Source organism: Lepisosteus oculatus, chromosome 14 (genome assembly GCF_040954835.1).
Source record: "Lepisosteus oculatus isolate fLepOcu1 chromosome 14, fLepOcu1.hap2, whole genome shotgun sequence".
Lineage (NCBI taxonomy): Eukaryota > Metazoa > Chordata > Actinopteri > Semionotiformes > Lepisosteidae > Lepisosteus > Lepisosteus oculatus.
The window spans coordinates 39201475-39218974 of NC_090709.1; the positions used below are offsets into that span (position 1 = coordinate 39201475).

The window sequence follows — 17500 nt, forward strand, 5'->3', positions numbered from 1 at the left end:
GGGAGAGGAGAAGGAGGAGAAAGGGGAGAGACAGAGGAGAGGAGAGATACGTCTGGGAGAGAAGAGAGGGGGGAGAGTGGAGAGAAACAGGTGAGAGAGGGGAGAGGAGAGAGAGGGGTGAGAGGAGACAGAGCGGGGAGAGAGGAGAGAGAGAGGGGGGGGAGGAGGAGGAGAGAGGAGAGAGAGAGGGAGAAACAGAGGAGAGGAGAGAGTGAGAGAAGAGAGGGGGGGAGAGTGGAGAGAAACAGGTGAGAGAGGGGGAGAGGAGAGAGAGAGGTGAGAGGAGAGAGCGGGGAGAGAGGAGAGAGGAGGGAGAGAGAGGGGAGAGGAGAAGGAGGAGAGAGGGGAGAGGGGAGAGACAGAGGAGGGAGAGAGAGGGAGAGAGAAACAGGTGAGAGAGGGGGAGAGGAGAGAGAGGTGAAAGGAGACAGAGCGGGGAGAGAGGAGAGAGAGGAGAGGAGAGAGTGGAGAGAGAGAGAGGTGAGAGAGGTGAGAGAGGTGAGAGAGGTGAGAGAGGTGAGAGAGAGAGGTGAGAGAGAGAGCTGAGGTGAGAGAGATTCACCCCGTCCGCGAGAGGGGAGCCGGCTGGGGAACACTCACGTGCACCGACACCGTGACCGTCCTGCTGACCGGCCGCATGGCGTGGTCCAGCGTGAAGACCCGGAACTGCACTGCAAGGGAACCGGAACAACACCCGGATCCATCAAGACAGCACGTCACTCCGAGCCTGTCTGTGAGGAGTGTCTCTGGGGTCCGTGTGAGGGTCTGGACTCCTCTCTCTGTGTGAGGAGTGCCTCTGGGGTCCGTGTGAGGGTCTGGAGTCCTCTCTCTGTGTGAGGAGTGCCTCTGGGGTCCGTGTGAGGGTCTGGACTCCTCTCTCTGCGTGAGGAGTGCCTCTGGGGTCCGTGTGAGGGTCTGGACTCCTCTCTCTGCGTGAGGAGTGTCTCTGGGGTCCGTGTGAGGGTCTGGACTCCTCTCTCTGCGTGAGGAGTGCCTCTGGGGTCCGTGTGAGGGTCTGGACTCCTCTCTCTGCGTGAGGAGTGCCTCTGGGGTCCGTGTGAGGGTCTGGACTCCTCTCTCTGTGTGAGGAGTGTCTCTGGGGTCCGTGTGAGGGTCTGGACTCCTCTCTCTGTGTGAGGAGTGTCTCTGGGGTCTGTGTGAGGGTCTGGACTCCTCTCTCTGTGTGAGGAGTGTCTCTGGGGTCTGTGTGAGGGTCTGGACTCCTCTCTCTGTGTGAGGAGTGTCTCTGGGGTCTGTGTGAGGGTCTGGACTCCTCTCTCTTTGTGAGGAGTGCCTCTGGGGTCTGTGTGAGGGTCTGGACTCCTCTCTCTGTGTGAGGAGTGTCTCTGGGGTCTGTGTGAGGGTCTGGACTCCTCTCTCTGTGTGAGGAGTGTCTCTGGGGTCTGTGTGAGGGTCTGTGCTCCTCTCTCTGTGTGAGGAGTGCCTCTGGGGTCTGTGTGAGGGTCTGTATTGATCTGCAGTCTCTTACCTCGCTCTCTGGGGGTGTACACTGGCTGGTTGGTCTGGATGAAGATGTATCCTCTCCTGCTGGACAGCAACACTCTCACCACCTTCCTCTGTCCGGGATTCATCTCGGCCACCAGCAGCAGATAAGGCACCTCCAGGTTGTAGACTTTCAGGTCCTCGACCTTCTCCATCAGCACCTGCAGGAGGGAGGGAGGGAGGGAGGGAGGGAGAGCGTGTCTGGGCCGGGCCGGGTCAGTACTGGGACAGGAGACCTCCGAGCAAGACCAGGTGGCACAGGGGACAGTGAGAGAGGCGGGCAGACGGGCACCTTCAGTGAGACGGTTCCGATGGGATTTCCTTCTCCAAGCTTTATTTCGGCTTTTTCGGACACCACAGTCTTCGAGGACTCATCCTCCAGATACAGGGAGACGGTGCGAGAGGAGGCCGTGGGATCCAGCTGGACAGATACGGTCTCACTCACTCCTACATGGAAAACACTGGGAGCAGAGACCAGGAACCTGGGACAGAGAGAGAGGGGTTCATACACACACTGACTGGACACTCCAGTACATGAACACTGCACTGAGAGAGAGAGGGGTTCATACAGACACACTGACTGGACACTCCAGTACATGAACACTGCACTGAGAGAGAGAGGGGTTCACACAGACACACTGACTGGACACTCCAGTACATGAACACTGCACTGAGAGAGAGAGGGGTTCACACACACACACTGACTGGACACTCCAGTACATGAACACTGCACTGAGAGAGAGAGGGGTTCATACAGACACACTGACTGGACACTCCAGTACATGAACACTGCACTGAGAGAGAGAGGGGTTCATACACACACACTGACTGGACACTCCAGTACATGAACACTGCACTGAGAGAGAGAGGGGTTCATACACACACACTGACTGGACACTCCAGGACATGAACACTGCACTGAGAGAGAGAGGGGTTCATACACACACACTGACTGGACACTCCAGGACATGAACACTGCACTGAGAGAGAGAGGGGTTCATACAGACACACTGACTGGACACTCCAGTACATGAACACTGCACTGAGAGAGAGAGGGGTTCATACACACACCCTGACTGGACACTCCAGTACATGAACACTGCACTGAGAGAGAGAGGGGTTCACACAGACACCCTGACTGGACTCTCCAGTACATGAACACTGCACTGAGAGAGAGGGGGGTAAATAGAGACAGTATTAAGTACTGGCCACAGAGTAAATACTTGACTGAGGAGTGTGTGAGTGTTATCTGTGGAATTCACTCCTTGAGATAATGTCTCTGGAAACACAGAGTGGCTGGAGCTCAGCACAGCTCCACACAGTACAGTGCAGGAGTACAGACACAGACAGGTGAGAGGAATAGAATCTGAGACAGACAGGTGAGAGGAGTACAGTCAGAGAGACAGACAGGTGAGAGGAATAGAGTCAGAGAAACAGGTGAGAGGAGTACAGACAAAGACAGACAGGTGAGAGGAATAGAGTCTGAGAGACCGACAGGTGAGAGGAGTGCAGACAAAGAGACAGGTGAGACGAATAGAGTCTGAGAGACAGACAGATGAGAGAAATACAGTCAAAGAGACAGGTGAGAGGAGTACAGACAAAGACAGACAGGTGAGAGGAGTACAGACAAAGACAGACAGGTGAGAGGAGTACAGACAAAGACAGACAGACGGGTGAGAGGAATAGAGTCAGAGAGACAGACGGGTGAGAGGAATAGAGTCAGAGAGACAGACGGGTGAGAGGAGCACAGTCAGAGAGACAGACAGGTGAGAGGAATAGAGTCAGAGAAACAGGTGAGAGGAGTACAGACAAAGACAGACAGGTGAGAGGAATAGAGTCTGATAGACCGACAGGTGAGAGGAGTGCAGACAAAGAGACAGGTGAGACGAATAGAGTCTGAGAGACAGACAGATGAGAGAAATACAGTCAAAGAGACAGGTGAGAGGAGTACAGACAAAGACAGACAGGTGATAGGAACAGAGTCAGAGAGACAGACGGGTGAGAGGAATAGAGTCAGAGAGACAGACGGGTGAGAGGAGCACAGTCAGAGAGACAGGCAGGTGAGAAGAGTACAGTCAGAGAGACAGACAGGTGAGAGGAGTACAGACACAGACAGACAGGTGAGAGGAGCACAGTCAGAGAGACAGGCAGGTGAGAGGAGCACAGTCAGAGAGACAGACAGGTGAGAGGAGCACAGTCAGAGAGACAGACAAACAGACCCGACTGGGGTCCCCACTCACCTCTCCTGGGCCCCGACGGTGCCGGCGGCGCAGCTCACAGCCAGCAGCAGGGACAGCAGCGTCTCCATGATCGCGGTGCGTCAGCCTCAGCGCCGTGTGTCTCTCTCTGGCCCCGCTCGGGACTGGAATGTCCAGTCTGCGGGGTCAGTGGCCCTCACCCCCCCCTCTCTCTCCTCCCCTCTCTCCCCGAGCCTGCGTGTCGCAATCCCGGTGTAACATTAACAGGCTGCTCTCCCTGCCCGAGGGCTGGCTGGGGCTGCCCCCCTCTCTCTCCCAGGTACAGCCCTGAGCGGGAGAGCTGTGCCCCCCCGCCCCCCGACATTATCGGGGTGCGCCCACCACAGTTCACCCCAGGGTGCCTGGGGAGGGGACGGGGGAGACCCCCGTCGGACCCCACTTGAAGCACGTCGCGTGTCTGGGGTGCACTGGGCTCTGACTGGACGGGGGCCGTCTCCTCGCCCTCTGACTGGACGGGGGCTGTTTACCGTTTCTCGCCATGTAGGAGAAATCACCTGACCCCTTCCCAGAAACCCCCTGGGGCCGTGCCAGCCTCTGGAATCTGCCAGTTTCGTGTCTCATCACCAACCCCCCCCACCGACACACCCACACACACGCAGGGGTTGCTGTTGGGGGAGGTGGGTATTTACAGTCCTCCGGTGCTGTGGTATTTTTTAAATCCGGCTCCGTGTCGTTCAAAAGCCAAGAGTACTTTCGGGCGGGAGGAGGAGAAGACGCCAGCGGGCCCAGGAAAGTGGGGGTGTCGGAGTGCGCCCCGACCTTGGGGGGCGTCCAGAGACGGGGCTCAGAGGAGGCAGCTGCTAACGGCAGAGATGAGGAGCTCACCCAGCTGTGTCTGGAGAGAAGCCCCAGGGTATCGGCTTCAACCACAGGGCTGGGCAGCTTGTTCCACACCCCCACCCCCCTCTGTGTACAGCAGAGCCCCCTGTCCTGACTGGAGGAGCTCACCCAGCTGTGTCTGGAGAGAAGCCAGGGTATCGGCTTCAACCACAGGGCTGGGCAGCTTGTTCCCCACCCCCACCCCCCTCTGTGTACAGTAGAGCCTCCTGTCCTGACTGGAGGAGCTCACCCAGCTGTGTCTGGAGAGAAGCCAGGGTATCGGCTTCAACAGCAGGGCTGGGCAGCCTGTTCCCCACCCCCACCCCCCTCTGTGTACAGCAGAGCCTCCTGTCCTGACTGGAGGAGCTCACCCAGCTGTGTCTGGAGAGAAGCCAGGGTATCGGCTTCAACAGCAGGGCTGGGCAGCCTGTTCCCCACCCCCACCCCCCTCTGTGTACAGCAGAGCCTCCTGTCCTGACTGGAGGAGCTCACCCAGCTGTGTCTGGAGAGAAGCCAGGGTATCGGCTTCAACCACAGGGCTGGGCAGCCTGTTCCCCACCCCCACCCCCCTCTGTGTACAGTAGAGCCTCCTGTCCTGACTGGAGGAGCTCACCCAGCTGTGTCTGGAGAGAAGCCAGGGTATCGGCTTCAACCACAGGGCTGGGCAGCCTGTTCCCCACCCCCACCCCCCTCTGTGTACAGAAGAGCCTCCTGTCCTGACTGGAGGAGCTCACCCAGCTGTGTCTGGAGAGAAGCCAGGGTATCGGCTTCAACCACAGGGCTGGGCAGCCTGTTCCCCACCCCCACCCCCCTCTGTGTACAGCAGAGCCTCCTGTCCTGACTGGAGGAGCTCACCCAGCTGTGTCTGGAGAGAAGCCAGGGTATCGGCTTCAACCACAGGGCTGGGCAGCCTGTTCCCCACCCCCACCCCCCTCTGTGTACAGTAGAGCCTCCTGTCCTGACTGGAGGAGCTCACCCAGCTGTGTCTGGAGAGAAGCCAGGGTATCGGCTTCAACCACAGGGCTGGGCAGCCTGTTCCCCACCCCCACCCCCCTCTGTGTACAGAAGAGCCTCCTGTCCTGACTGGAGGAGCTCACCCAGCTGTGTCTGGAGAGAAGCCAGGGTATCGGCTTCAACCACAGGGCTGGGCAGCCTGTTCCCCACCCCCACCCCCCTCTGTGTACAGAAGAGCCTCCTGTCCTGACTGGAGGAGCTCACCCAGCTGTGTCTGGAGAGAAGCCAGGGTATCGGCTTCAACCACAGGGCTGGGCAGCCTGTTCCCCACCCCCACCCCCCTCTGTGTACAGAAGAGCCTCCTGTCCTGACTGGAGGAGCTCACCCAGCTGTGTCTGGAGAGAAGCCAGGGTATCGGCTTCAACCACAGGGCTGGGCAGCCTGTTCCCCACCCCCACCCCCCTCTGTGTACAGAAGAGCCTCCTGTCCTGACTGGAGGAGCTCACCCAGCTGTGTCCGGAGAGAAGCCAGGGTATCGGCTTCAACCACAGGGCTGGGCAGCTTGTTCCACACCCCCGCCTCCCTCTGTGTACAGTAGAGCCTCCTGTCCTGACTGGAGGAGCTCACCCAGCTGTGTCTGGAGAGAAGCCAGGGTATCGGCTTCAACCACAGGGCTGGGCAGCTTGTTCCCCACCCCCACCCCTCTCTGTGTACAGTAGAGCCTCCTGTCCTGACTGGAGGAGCTCACCCAGCTGTGTCTGGAGAGAAGCCAGGGTATCGGCTTCAACCACAGGGCTGGGCAGCCTGTTCCCCACCCCCACCCCCCTCTGTGTACAGAAGAGCCTCCTGTCCTGACTGGAGGAGCTCACCCAGCTGTGTCTGGAGAGAAGCCAGGGTATCAGCTTCAACCACAGGGTTGGGCAGCCTGTTCCCCACCCCCACCCCCCTCTGTGTACAGAAGAGCCTCCTGTCCTGACTGGAGGAGCTCACCCAGCTGTGTCTGGAGAGAAGCCAGGGTATCAGCTTCAACCACAGGGTTGGGCAGCCTGTTCCCCACCCCCACCCCCCTCTGTGTACAGAAGAGCCTCCTGTCCTGACTGGAGGAGCTCACCCAGCTGTGTCTGGAGAGAAGCCAGGGTATCAGCTTCAACCACAGGGTTGGGCAGCCTGTTCCCCACCCCCACCCCCCTCTGTGTACAGAAGAGCCTCCTGTCCTGACTGGAGGAGCTCACCCAGCTGTGTCTGGAGAGAAGCCAGGGTATCAGCTTCAACCACAGGGCTGGGCAGCTTGTTCCCCACCCCCACCCCCCTCTGTGTACAGAAGAGCCTCCTGTCCTGACTGGAGGAGCTCACCCAGCTGTGTCTGGAGAGAAGCCAGGGTATCAGCTTCAACCACAGGGCTGGGCAGCTTGTTCCCCACCCCCACCCCCCTCTGTGTACAGAAGAGCCTCCTGTCCTGACTGGAGGAGCTCACCCAGCTGTGTCTGGAGAGAAGCCAGGGTATCAGCTTCAACCACAGGGCTGGGCAGCTTGTTCCCCACCCCCACCCCCCTCTGTGTACAGAAGAGCCTCCTGTCCTGACTGGAGGAGCTCACCCAGCTGTGTCTGGAGAGAAGCCAGGGTATCGGCTTCAACCACAGGGCTGGGCAGCTTGTTCCCCACCCCCACCCCCCTCTGTGTACAGGAGAGCCTCCTGTCCTGACTGGAGGAGCTCACCCAGCTGTGTCTGGAGAGAAGCCAGGGTATCAGCTTCAACCACAGGGTTGGGCAGCCTGTTCCCCACCCCCACCCCCCTCTGTGTACAGAAGAGCCTCCTGTCCTGACTGGAGGAGCTCACCCAGCTGTGTCTGGAGAGAAGCCAGGGTATCGGCTTCAACCACAGGGCTGGGCAGCTTGTTCCCCACCCCCACCCCCCTCTGTGTACAGGAGAGCCTCCTGTCCTGACTGGAGGAGCTCACCCAGCTGTGTCTGGAGAGAAGCCAGGGTATCAGCTTCAACCACAGGGTTGGGCAGCTTGTTCCACAGTCCTGCCATCCTCTGTGTAAGAAAAAAAGCTGTATCACTTATTACTTATTACAGTGCTCTCCTATCTTAAGAGTCTCACCCCAGGAGTGTGTGAAAGTTACATACGGACTAGAGCACTCCAGAGTCTCACCCCAGGAGTGTGTGAAAGTTACATACGGACTAGAGCACTCCAGAGTCTCACCCCAGGAGTGTGTGTGTGTGTTACATACAGACTAGAGCACTCCAGAGTCTCACCCCAGGAGTGTGTGTGTGTTATATACAGACTAGAGCACTCCAGAGTCTCACCCCAGGAGTGTGTGAAAGTTACATACGGACTAGAGCACTCCAGAGTCTCACCCCAGGAGTGTGTGTGTGTGTTACATACAGACTAGAGCACTCCAGAGTCTCACCCCAGGAGTGTGTGAAAGTTACATACGGACTAGAGCACTCCAGAGTCTCACCCCAGGAGTGTGTGTGTGTGTTACATACAGACTAGAGCACTCCAGAGTCTCACCCCAGGAGTGTGTGTGTGTGTGTTATATACAGACTAGAGCACTCCAGAGTCTCACCCCAGGAGTGTGTGTGTGTGTGTTACAGACTATAGGGAGCCTGTACCAGTATATTTATATATATATCAGGTATCTGTACTGTACAAATATCACCTGGTGTTAAATATCTGAACAGACTCGCAAAAGAGATAATACAGCCTCCGGTCACTTTAAACTACTGTAAAATAACTAACTTCTGGGCTAAAACAGAAGAACAACACTGTCTTACAGGCAAAGTTAAAGATATAGCCTTCAAAACTCTTCGTACCTTTTATCTTCTTCAGGACTTACATACGACCACCGGAAAAAACGGTTTCAACGTAACTCAATTAAAAATTTGAGAATCCCCCCCAAAAACGACAAATATAGATATAAATGCCAACTTATGGGGTTCAAATTCGTCACAAACTGTGGCGGCGAATTTATATGTGTGTTTTTTCCTTTCACTTATCTCTTGTGCAAGGCTTTTTCAGCTCTTTTGACACTATTTAACGTTCAATAAAAAAAACGTCTCTCGCCCTCACCTCGGGTTAACGGTCCCACGGTACACAAAATGGCGGCAGCTGGGGGGCGGGAAAGCGAGAGGGGGGGGGAGAAAACTACATTTCCCGGCGGCCCCCCGGGCCCGTTACGCAACGCCGCGGTCGTCCTCACGCGCACGGACAATGTGAGCGCCGCGAGTTCCTCTTAACGGCTCGGTAACCAGGCGACGAGCCGAGCCGAGGAAAGGGGGGACGGGGGACGTTTTGAATCCGGATATTTTTTTAAAAAAATGTTTTTCTTTCGCTCTTCCGTTTCTGTTTGATGGACTAACCACACGCGGATATCCCACATCCGGCTTCTAGTACGTTCGTTTCCTCCTTTGTTGTGGTGTCGGGAAAGAAAGAAAAAAAAACACTTCCCCCTCCGCGCCCAGGCCTCAAAACACAACACGGCCTCCCCCATGGGCTCAGGGAGCCGTCGCTCACAATTAAATAAAGTACCAACATGCTACTCATTGGCCAGGCGACACGTCATTTAAGAGACCCCGCGATATCATTGGTTGGCGTGAGCTTTAACGCCCACCGGTGGGCGGGGGCGAAGGCACGGCCGGCGAACCACACGCAAGGCATGGGTCTTCGCCCCGCCCCCAATCCCCTGAGCCCCTGGCGCTCATTGGTCGGATGCCACGCCGGTCTTCCGAGGACGCGCCCGGATTGGGCGAGAGGCGGGACGGGGGGGGCGTGCCCGGCAGGCGAGGAGCGTGTTTCCTCGTCTGTGTCAATGTGAGCTGGGGCGTCAGATCTTCTCCGGGGTGGGGGGGGTCAGGTCGCGTCAATTAAAAACAAAAACAACAACAACAGCCGAAAAATAAAACAAGCGGACGAAAACATTGCGCTGCGCTGCATGAACACCCGCGGCTCTCACTCCGTGCGCTCTCTGGGTCGGTGTTTCCGTGCTGCTGTTTCCGCTGGGGCTCGGCGCACCTATGGCGACGGACCTGCTGTCGGAGCTGGACTCTCGCTTCTTCGCCGACAACCTGCTGACCAGCGAGGACTGGGGTGAGTGGGAGAGAGAGGGGTTCACACACACACACCCTGACTGGACACTCCAGTACATGAACACTGCACTGAGAGAGAGAGGGGTTCATACACACACACTGACTGGACACTCCAGTACATGAACACTGCACTGAGAGAGAGAGGGGTTCACACACACACACTGACTGGACACTCCAGTACATGAACACTGCACTGAGAGAGAGAGGGGTTCACACACACACACTGACTGGACACTCCAGTACATGAACACTGCACTGAGAGAGAGAGGGGTTCATACACACACACTGACTGGACACTCCAGTACATGAACACTGCACTGAGAGAGAGAGGGGTTCATACACACACCCTGACTGGACACTCCAGTACATGAACACTGCACTGAGAGAGAGAGGGGTTCACACAGACACACTGACTGGACACTCCAGTACATGAACACTGCACTGAGAGAGAGAGGGGTTCATACAGACACACTGACTGGACACTCCAGTACATGAACACTGCACTGAGAGAGAGAGGGGTTCATACAGACACACTGACTGGACACTCCAGTACATGAACACTGCACTGAGAGAGAGAGGGGTTCATACACACACACTGACTGGACACTCCAGTACATGAACACTGCACTGAGAGAGAGAGGGGTTCATACAGACACACTGACTGGACACTCCAGTACATGAACACTGCACTGAGAGAGAGAGGGGTTCATACAGACACACTGACTGGACACTCCAGTACATGAACACTGCCCTGAGAGAGAGAGGGGTTCATACACACACACTGACTGGACACTCCAGTACATGAACACTGCACAGAGAGAGAGAGGGGTTCATACAGACACACTGACTGGACACTCCAGTACATGAACACTGCACTGAGAGAGAGAGGGGTTCACACAGACACACTGACTGGACACTCCAGTACATGAACACTGCACTGAGAGAGAGAGGGGTTCATACACACACACTGACTGGACACTCCAGTACATGAACACTGCACTGAGAGAGAGAGGGGTTCATACACACACCCTGACTGGACACTCCAGTACATGAACACTGCACTGAGAGAGAGAGGGGTTCACACAGACACACTGACTGGACACTCCAGTACATGAACACTGCACTGAGAGAGAGAGGGGTTCATACAGACACACTGACTGGACACTCCAGTACATGAACACTGCACTGAGAGAGAGGGGTTCATACAGCTACCTGACTGGACACTCCAGTACATGAACACTGCCCTGAGAGAGAGAGGGGTTCATACACACACACTGACTGGACACTCCAGTACATGAACACTGCACTGAGAGAGAGAGGGGTTCACACAGACACACTGACTGGACACTCCAGTACATGAACACTGCACTGAGAGAGAGAGGGGTTCATACAGACACACTGACTGGACACTCCAGTACATGAACACTGCACTGAGAGAGAGGGGTTCATACAGCTACCTGACTGGACACTCCAGTACATGAACACTGCCCTGAGAGAGAGAGGGGTTCATACACACACACTGACTGGACACTCCAGTACATGAACACTGCACTGAGAGAGAGAGGGGTTCATACACACACACTGACTGGACACTCCAGTACATGAACACTGCACTGAGAGAGAGAGGGGTTCACACAGACACACTGACTGGACACTCCAGTACATGAACACTGCACTGAGAGAGAGAGGGGTTCATACAGACACACTGACTGGACACTCCAGTACATGAACACTGCACTGAGAGAGAGAGGGGTTCATACACACACACTGACTGGACACTCCAGTACATTAACACTGCACTGAGAGAGAGGGGTTCATACAGACACACTGACTGGACACTCCAGTACATGAACACTGCACTGAGAGAGAGAGGGGTTCACACAGACACACTGACTGGACACTCCAGTACATGAACACTGCACTGAGAGAGAGGGGGGTTCATACAGACACACTGACTGGACACTCCAGGACATGAACATTGCACTGAGAGAGAGAGGGGTTCATACAGACACACTGACTGGACACTCCAGTACATGAACACTGCACTGAGAGAGAGGGGGGTTCATACAGACACACTGACTGGACACTCCAGTACATGAACACTGCACTGAGAGAGAGAGGGGTTCATACACACACACTGACTGGACACTCCAGGACATGAACACTGCACTGAGAGAGAGGGGTTCATACACACACACTGACTGGACACTCCAGTACATGAACACTGCACTGAGAGAGAGAGGGGTTCATACACACACACTGACTGGACACTCCAGTACATGAACACTGCACTGAGAGAGAGAGGGGTTCATACACACACACTGACTGGACACTCCAGTACATGAACACTGCACTGAGAGAGAGAGGGGTTCATACACACACACTGACTGGACACTCCAGGACATGAACACTGCACTGAGAGAGAGGGGGGTTCATACACACACACTGACTGGACACTCCAGGACATGAACACTGCACTGAGAGAGAGAGAGGGGTTCAGACAGACACACTGACTGGACACTCCAGTACATGAACACTGCACTGAGAGAGAGGGGGGTTCATACACACACACTGACTGGACACTCCAGGACATGAACACTGCACTGAGAGAGAGGGGGGTTCATACACACACACTGACTGGACACTCCAGGACATGAACACTGCACTGAGAGAGAGGGGGTTCATACACACACACTGACTGGACACTCCAGTACATGAACACTGCACTGAGAGAGAGAGGGGTTCACACAGACACACTGACTGGACACTCCAGGACATGAACACTGCACTGAGAGAGAGAGGGGGGTTCATACACACACACTGACTGGACACTCCAGGACATGAGCACTGCACTGAGAGTAGATCAGCACAGTGACACAGTGACAGAGGCCAGTGTTACAGCTCATTTGCCTGTTCCGGCTGGTGATTGCTGACGTGCAGCGCTCGGCGAGGAGGAAGTTGGGAAGGGAGGTGCAGGCAGGAGATAGTGTCAGTTTAATTGCCACTGGGATCGGCCCATATGTGTACACAAGATCATAGTGTGAGCCTGGGTCTCTCTCCGTGTCTGTGCGCACTGTGAGTGTTACAGCTGCCTGTCTGTACCAGTGTGAGAGTATGGAGGAGGTGATGATGATGATGATGATGATGGTGTGTGTGTTACAGCTGCCTGTCTGTACCAGTGTGAGAGTATGGAGGAGGTGATGATGATGATGGTGTGTGTGTTACAGATGCCTGTCTGTACCAGTGTGAGAGTATGGAGGAAGGCGATGATGAAGACTACCTGCAGCAGCTGAAGTATGACGCCCCAGTAAGTTCAAGACACGCTGTCTCTGTGGTGATGAAGAGTTCGGCACTGGTGAGGGGTGCTGTGGTCAGGAGTGGCGTCTGTCTGTCAAACTCACACACACCCATACTCTCACACACTGACACACACTCTCACTTACACACACACGCACACACACTTAAACTCTCATCCTTTGAACCACATTCACTCACACTCTTTCAATCTCACACACGCTGTCACACACACACACTCTCTTTCTCCCACAGCGTCACTCTCACACTCACACACACACACACACTCTCTTTCTCCCACAGCGTCACTCTCACACTCACACACACACTCTCACACACTCTTTCTCCCACAGCGTCACTCTCACACTCACACACACACTCTCACACACTCTTTCTCCCACAGCGTCACTCTCACACTCACACACACACTCTCTCACACTCTTTCTCCCACAGCGTCACTCTCACACTCACACACACACTCTCACACACTCTTTCTCCCACAGCGTCACTCTCACACTCACACACACACTCTCACACTCTCTTTCTCCCACAGCGTCACTCTCACACTCACTCACACACTCTCTCACTCTCTCCCACTCTCTCACTCTCTCCCACAGTCTCACACACACACTCACACACACACACGAGGGAGCACACTGGAGCACCAGGAGAAAGCACCTCCCACACTCTCCCACACTCTCCCACACTCTCCCACACTCTCCCACAGTCTCACACACACACACTCTCCCACACACGAGGGAGCACACTCTCACACACAGTCTCACTCTCTCCCACACTCTCACTCTCTCCCACAGTCTCACTCTCTCCCACTCTCTCACTCTCTCCCACAGTCTCACTCTCTCCCACACTCTCACACACACACACGAGGGAGCACACTGGAGCACCAGGAGAAAGCACACTCTCCCACACTCTCCCACACTCTCCCACACTCTCTCACACTCTCTCACACTCTCTCACACTCTCTCACACTCTCTCACACTCTCTCACACTCTCCCACACTCTCCCACAGTCTCACACTCTCCACAGTCTCCCACACACACTCTCACACACTCTCTCCCACAGTCTCACACACACACACTCACACTCACACTGCGAGATGATTCAGAAGGCTGTGGCCCCACCTGGAGAAAGCACAGAGACAACGTGCAGGCTCCCCACGGAAGGTGCTCTGGTCGGGGAGGCGGGGCGCCGCCGTGAGGTGGACACGATGGCCACTTTGAGAAATGACCTCGGAAGTGAGGAGGAGGATGGTGGCGAGACCAGGGACGAGTGACCGTTTTTTTCCCCCTTATTTTTGCAGTTTGACCATGACCTTGTGCTGACCCTTGACCCCGACAATCGCACATCGCCATGGCAACACCTGAACGAGGACACGCTGACAGGTAAAAGAAAGGACAGGGGTCAGTGTCCAGGACAGGGGTCAGTGTCCAGCAGTTGGGTCAGTGTCCAGGACGGGGGTCAGTGTCCAGGGTCAGTGTCGAGGACAGGGGTCAGTGTCCAGCAGTTGGGTCAGTGTCCAGGACAGGGGTCAGTGTCCAGCTGTTGGGTGAGTGTCCAGCACTTGGGTCAATGCCCAGGACAGGGGTCAGTGTCCAGGGTCAGGGTCCAGGACAGGGGTCAGTGTCCAGCTGTTGGGTGAGTGTCCAGCACTTGGGTCAATGCCCAGGACAGGGGTGAGTGTCCACGACAGGGGTCAGTGTCCAGGGTGAGTGTCCAGGACAGGGGTCAGTGTCCAGCAGTTGGGTCAGTGTCCAGCAGTTGGGTGAGTGTCCAGGGCTGAGAAGTGACGAGTCTCTCTCTCTGCGTGTCTGCGTGTCCAGGAGATGGACCAGCTCCGAAGGACCAGATGACCACCACCCCGCCCTTGCCTGCGGACATGTGTGAGTGTCCAGCTCTCCCCGGTGTGCAGTGACCGAGATCTCAACACAGCGAGGGTGTTATAACCTCTTCTCACCTGTTATTACCCTTCCGTTACAGTCCCATTGCCTGCTTATTACACTGCTCTTGCTGTTATTACAGTGTAATAAGCAGCCTGTGTCCCTCTCCAGTCTTCCAGGTGAAGTCAGAGCCCCTCTCTCCAGCCTCTTCTCTGACCTCTGACTCTTCTCTGCCTGCCTCACCGTCCCCTCAGGTATGAACCCCCTTTCTCTCAGTATGTCTGTATGAACCCCTCTCTCTCTCTCAGTGCAGTGTTCATGTACTGGAGTGTCCAGTCAGTGTGTGTGTGTGAACCCCTCTCTCTCTCAGTGCAGTGTTCATGTACTGGAGTGTCCAGTCAGTGTGTGTGTGAACCCCTCTCTCTCTCAGTGCAGTGTTCATGTACTGGAGTGTCCAGTCAGTGTGTGTGTATGAACCCCTCTCTCTCTCAGTGCAGTGTTCATGTACTGGAGTGTCCAGTCAGTGTGTGTGTATTGACCCCTCTCTCTCTCTCAGGTTGTGGAGGTCTCAGTGAAGGGGGAGACCCCTCCTACCCCTCCCTACATGTTTGGGGATGTGCTGTCTCCCCCGCTGGGCTCAGTCCAGGTCACAGGAGCAGTGCAGCAGCTGCAGAGTCACAGTGTGGTCACCTCCCTGTCCTCCAGCGCAGGTACACACTCCCGGTCCAGTCAGCAGTCAGGACAGTGGACAGAGTCCCGAGTTTCTGTCCTGTCTCTCTCTCTCCTCTCTCCTGTCTCTCTCTCTCTCCTCTCTCCTGTTTCTCTTCTCTCCTCTCTCTTAATACTTTTTTTCCTGGGGTGGAGGTGGGTAGGGTGAGGATGTAAACAGGAGTGGTAAATATTAAATTGTGGTTTTGTTTTTCTGTCAATAAAGTCTAGTTGAACTCTCTCTCCTGTCTCTTTCTCTCCTCTCTCTGCTGTCTCTTTCTCTCCTCTCTCTGCCTGTCTCTCTCGCAGTGCTGCCCTCCTCTCTGAAGGCAAGCTCCATTCTGAGCAGTAAGACACCCATCCAGCCCAAACCTGTGTGTGTGGCCACCCTGCCTGTGTCCCAGAGCAGCAGCCCAGCCAAGACCATCATCCTGCAGAGCCTGGAGCAGAGCCACCCAGGTACTGGAGCACTGAGCTGTCTCTCTCTCAGTGCAGTGTTCATGTACTGGAGTGTCCAGTCAGTGTGTCTGTGTGAACCCCTCTCTCTCTCAGTGCAGTGTTCATGTACTGGAGTGTCCAGTCAGTGTGTGTGTATGAACCCCTCTCTCTCTCAGTGCAGTGTTCATGTACTGGAGTGTCCAGTCAGTGTGTGTGTATGAACCCCTCTCTCTCTCAGTGCAGTGTTCATGTACTGGAGTGTCCAGTCAGTGTGTGTGTATGAACCCCTCTCTCTCTCAGTGCAGTGTTCATGTACTGGAGTGTCCAGTCAGTGTGTCTGTATGAACCCCTCTCTCTCAGTGCAGTGTTCATGTACTGGAGTGTCCAGTCAGTGTGTGTATGAACCCCTCTCTCTCTCAGTGCAGTGTTCATGTACTGGAGTGTCCAGTCAGGGTGTCTGTATTAACCCCTCTCTCTCTCAGTGCAGTGTTCATGTACTGGAGTGTCCAGTCAGGGTGTCTGTATGAACCCCTCTCTCTCAGTGCAGTGTTCATGTACTGGAGTGTCCAGTCAGTGTGTGTGTATGAACCCCTCTCTCTCTCAGTGCAGTGTTCATGTACTGGAGTGTCCAGTCAGTGTGTCTGTATGAACCCCTCTCTCTCTCAGTGCAGTGTTCATGTACTGGAGTGTCCAGTCAGTGTGTCTGTATGAACCCCTCTCTCTCTCAGTGCAGTGTTCATGTACTGGAGTGTCCAGTCAGGGTGTGTGTATGAACCCCCCTCTCTCTCAGTGCAGTGTTCATGTACTGGAGTGTCCAGTCAGTGTGTCTGTATGAACCCCTCTCTCTCTCAGTGCAGTGTTCATGTACTGGAGTGTCCAGTCAGTGTGTGTATGAACCCCTCTCTCTCTCAGTGCAGTGTTCATGTACTGCAGTGTCCAGTCAGTGTGTTTGTGAACCCCTCTCTCTCTCAGTGCAGTGTTCATGTACTGGAGTGTCCAGTCAGTGTGTCTGTATGAACCCCTCTCTCTCTCAGTGCAGTGTTCATGTACTGGAGTGTCCAGTCAGTGTGTCTGTATGAACCCCTCTCTCTCTCTCAGTGCAGTGTTCATGTACTGGAGTGTCCAGTCAGTGTGTGTGTGAACCCCTCTCTCTCTCAGTGCAGTGTTCATGTACTGGAGTGTCCAGTCAGTGTGTCTGTGTGAACCCCTCTCTCTCTCAGTGCAGTGTTCATGTACTGGAGTGTCCAGTCAGTGTGTCTGTATGAACCCCTCTCTCTCAGTGCAGTGTTCATGTACTGGAGTGTCCAGTCAGTGTGTCTGTATGAACCCCTCTCTCTCTCAGTGCAGTGTTCATGTACTGGAGTGTCCAGTCAGTGTGTCTGTGTGAACCCCTCTCTCTCTCTCAGTGCAGTGTTCATGTACTGGAGTGTCCAGTCAGTGTGTCTGTATGAGCCCCTCTCTCTCTCTCAGTTATTCTGTCACAGTCGGTGTGTCTGGGTTCAGCTCCAGCGCTGGTGAAGGTGGAGCCTGTTTCTC

At 55.3% G+C, this 17500-nt stretch overlaps 2 protein-coding genes across 2 annotated transcripts in view; one reads left to right on the top strand and one right to left on the bottom strand.

Moving 5' to 3' along the window:
• The window catches only part of LOC138242611 (complement C4-like), a 23564-nt gene extending 18948 nt beyond the window's left edge, over positions 1 to 4616 (bottom strand). The window contains exons 1-4 of the mRNA XM_069198153.1: positions 3744 to 4616; positions 1796 to 1985; positions 1490 to 1664; positions 601 to 671 (exon numbers count right to left, since the gene is read on the bottom strand). Coding sequence (XP_069054254.1) covers positions 601 to 671; positions 1490 to 1664; positions 1796 to 1985; positions 3744 to 3811 — 504 coding nt within the window. The 5' untranslated portion in view covers positions 3812 to 4616. The remainder of the gene's footprint in view (positions 1 to 600; positions 672 to 1489; positions 1665 to 1795; positions 1986 to 3743) is intronic.
• A 4719-nt stretch (positions 4617 to 9335) lies between these two features.
• Positions 9336 to 17500, top strand: part of atf6b (activating transcription factor 6 beta) — a 22136-nt gene continuing 13971 nt past the window's right edge. The window contains 8 exon segments of the mRNA XM_069199104.1: positions 9336 to 9627; positions 12854 to 12933; positions 14242 to 14323; positions 14762 to 14821; positions 14990 to 15072; positions 15375 to 15528; positions 15836 to 15985; positions 17435 to 17500. The exon segment at positions 17435 to 17500 is cut by the window's right edge and continues 98 nt beyond it. Of these exon segments, the coding sequence (XP_069055205.1) occupies positions 9555 to 9627; positions 12854 to 12933; positions 14242 to 14323; positions 14762 to 14821; positions 14990 to 15072; positions 15375 to 15528; positions 15836 to 15985; positions 17435 to 17500 (748 nt within the window). The 5' untranslated portion in view covers positions 9336 to 9554.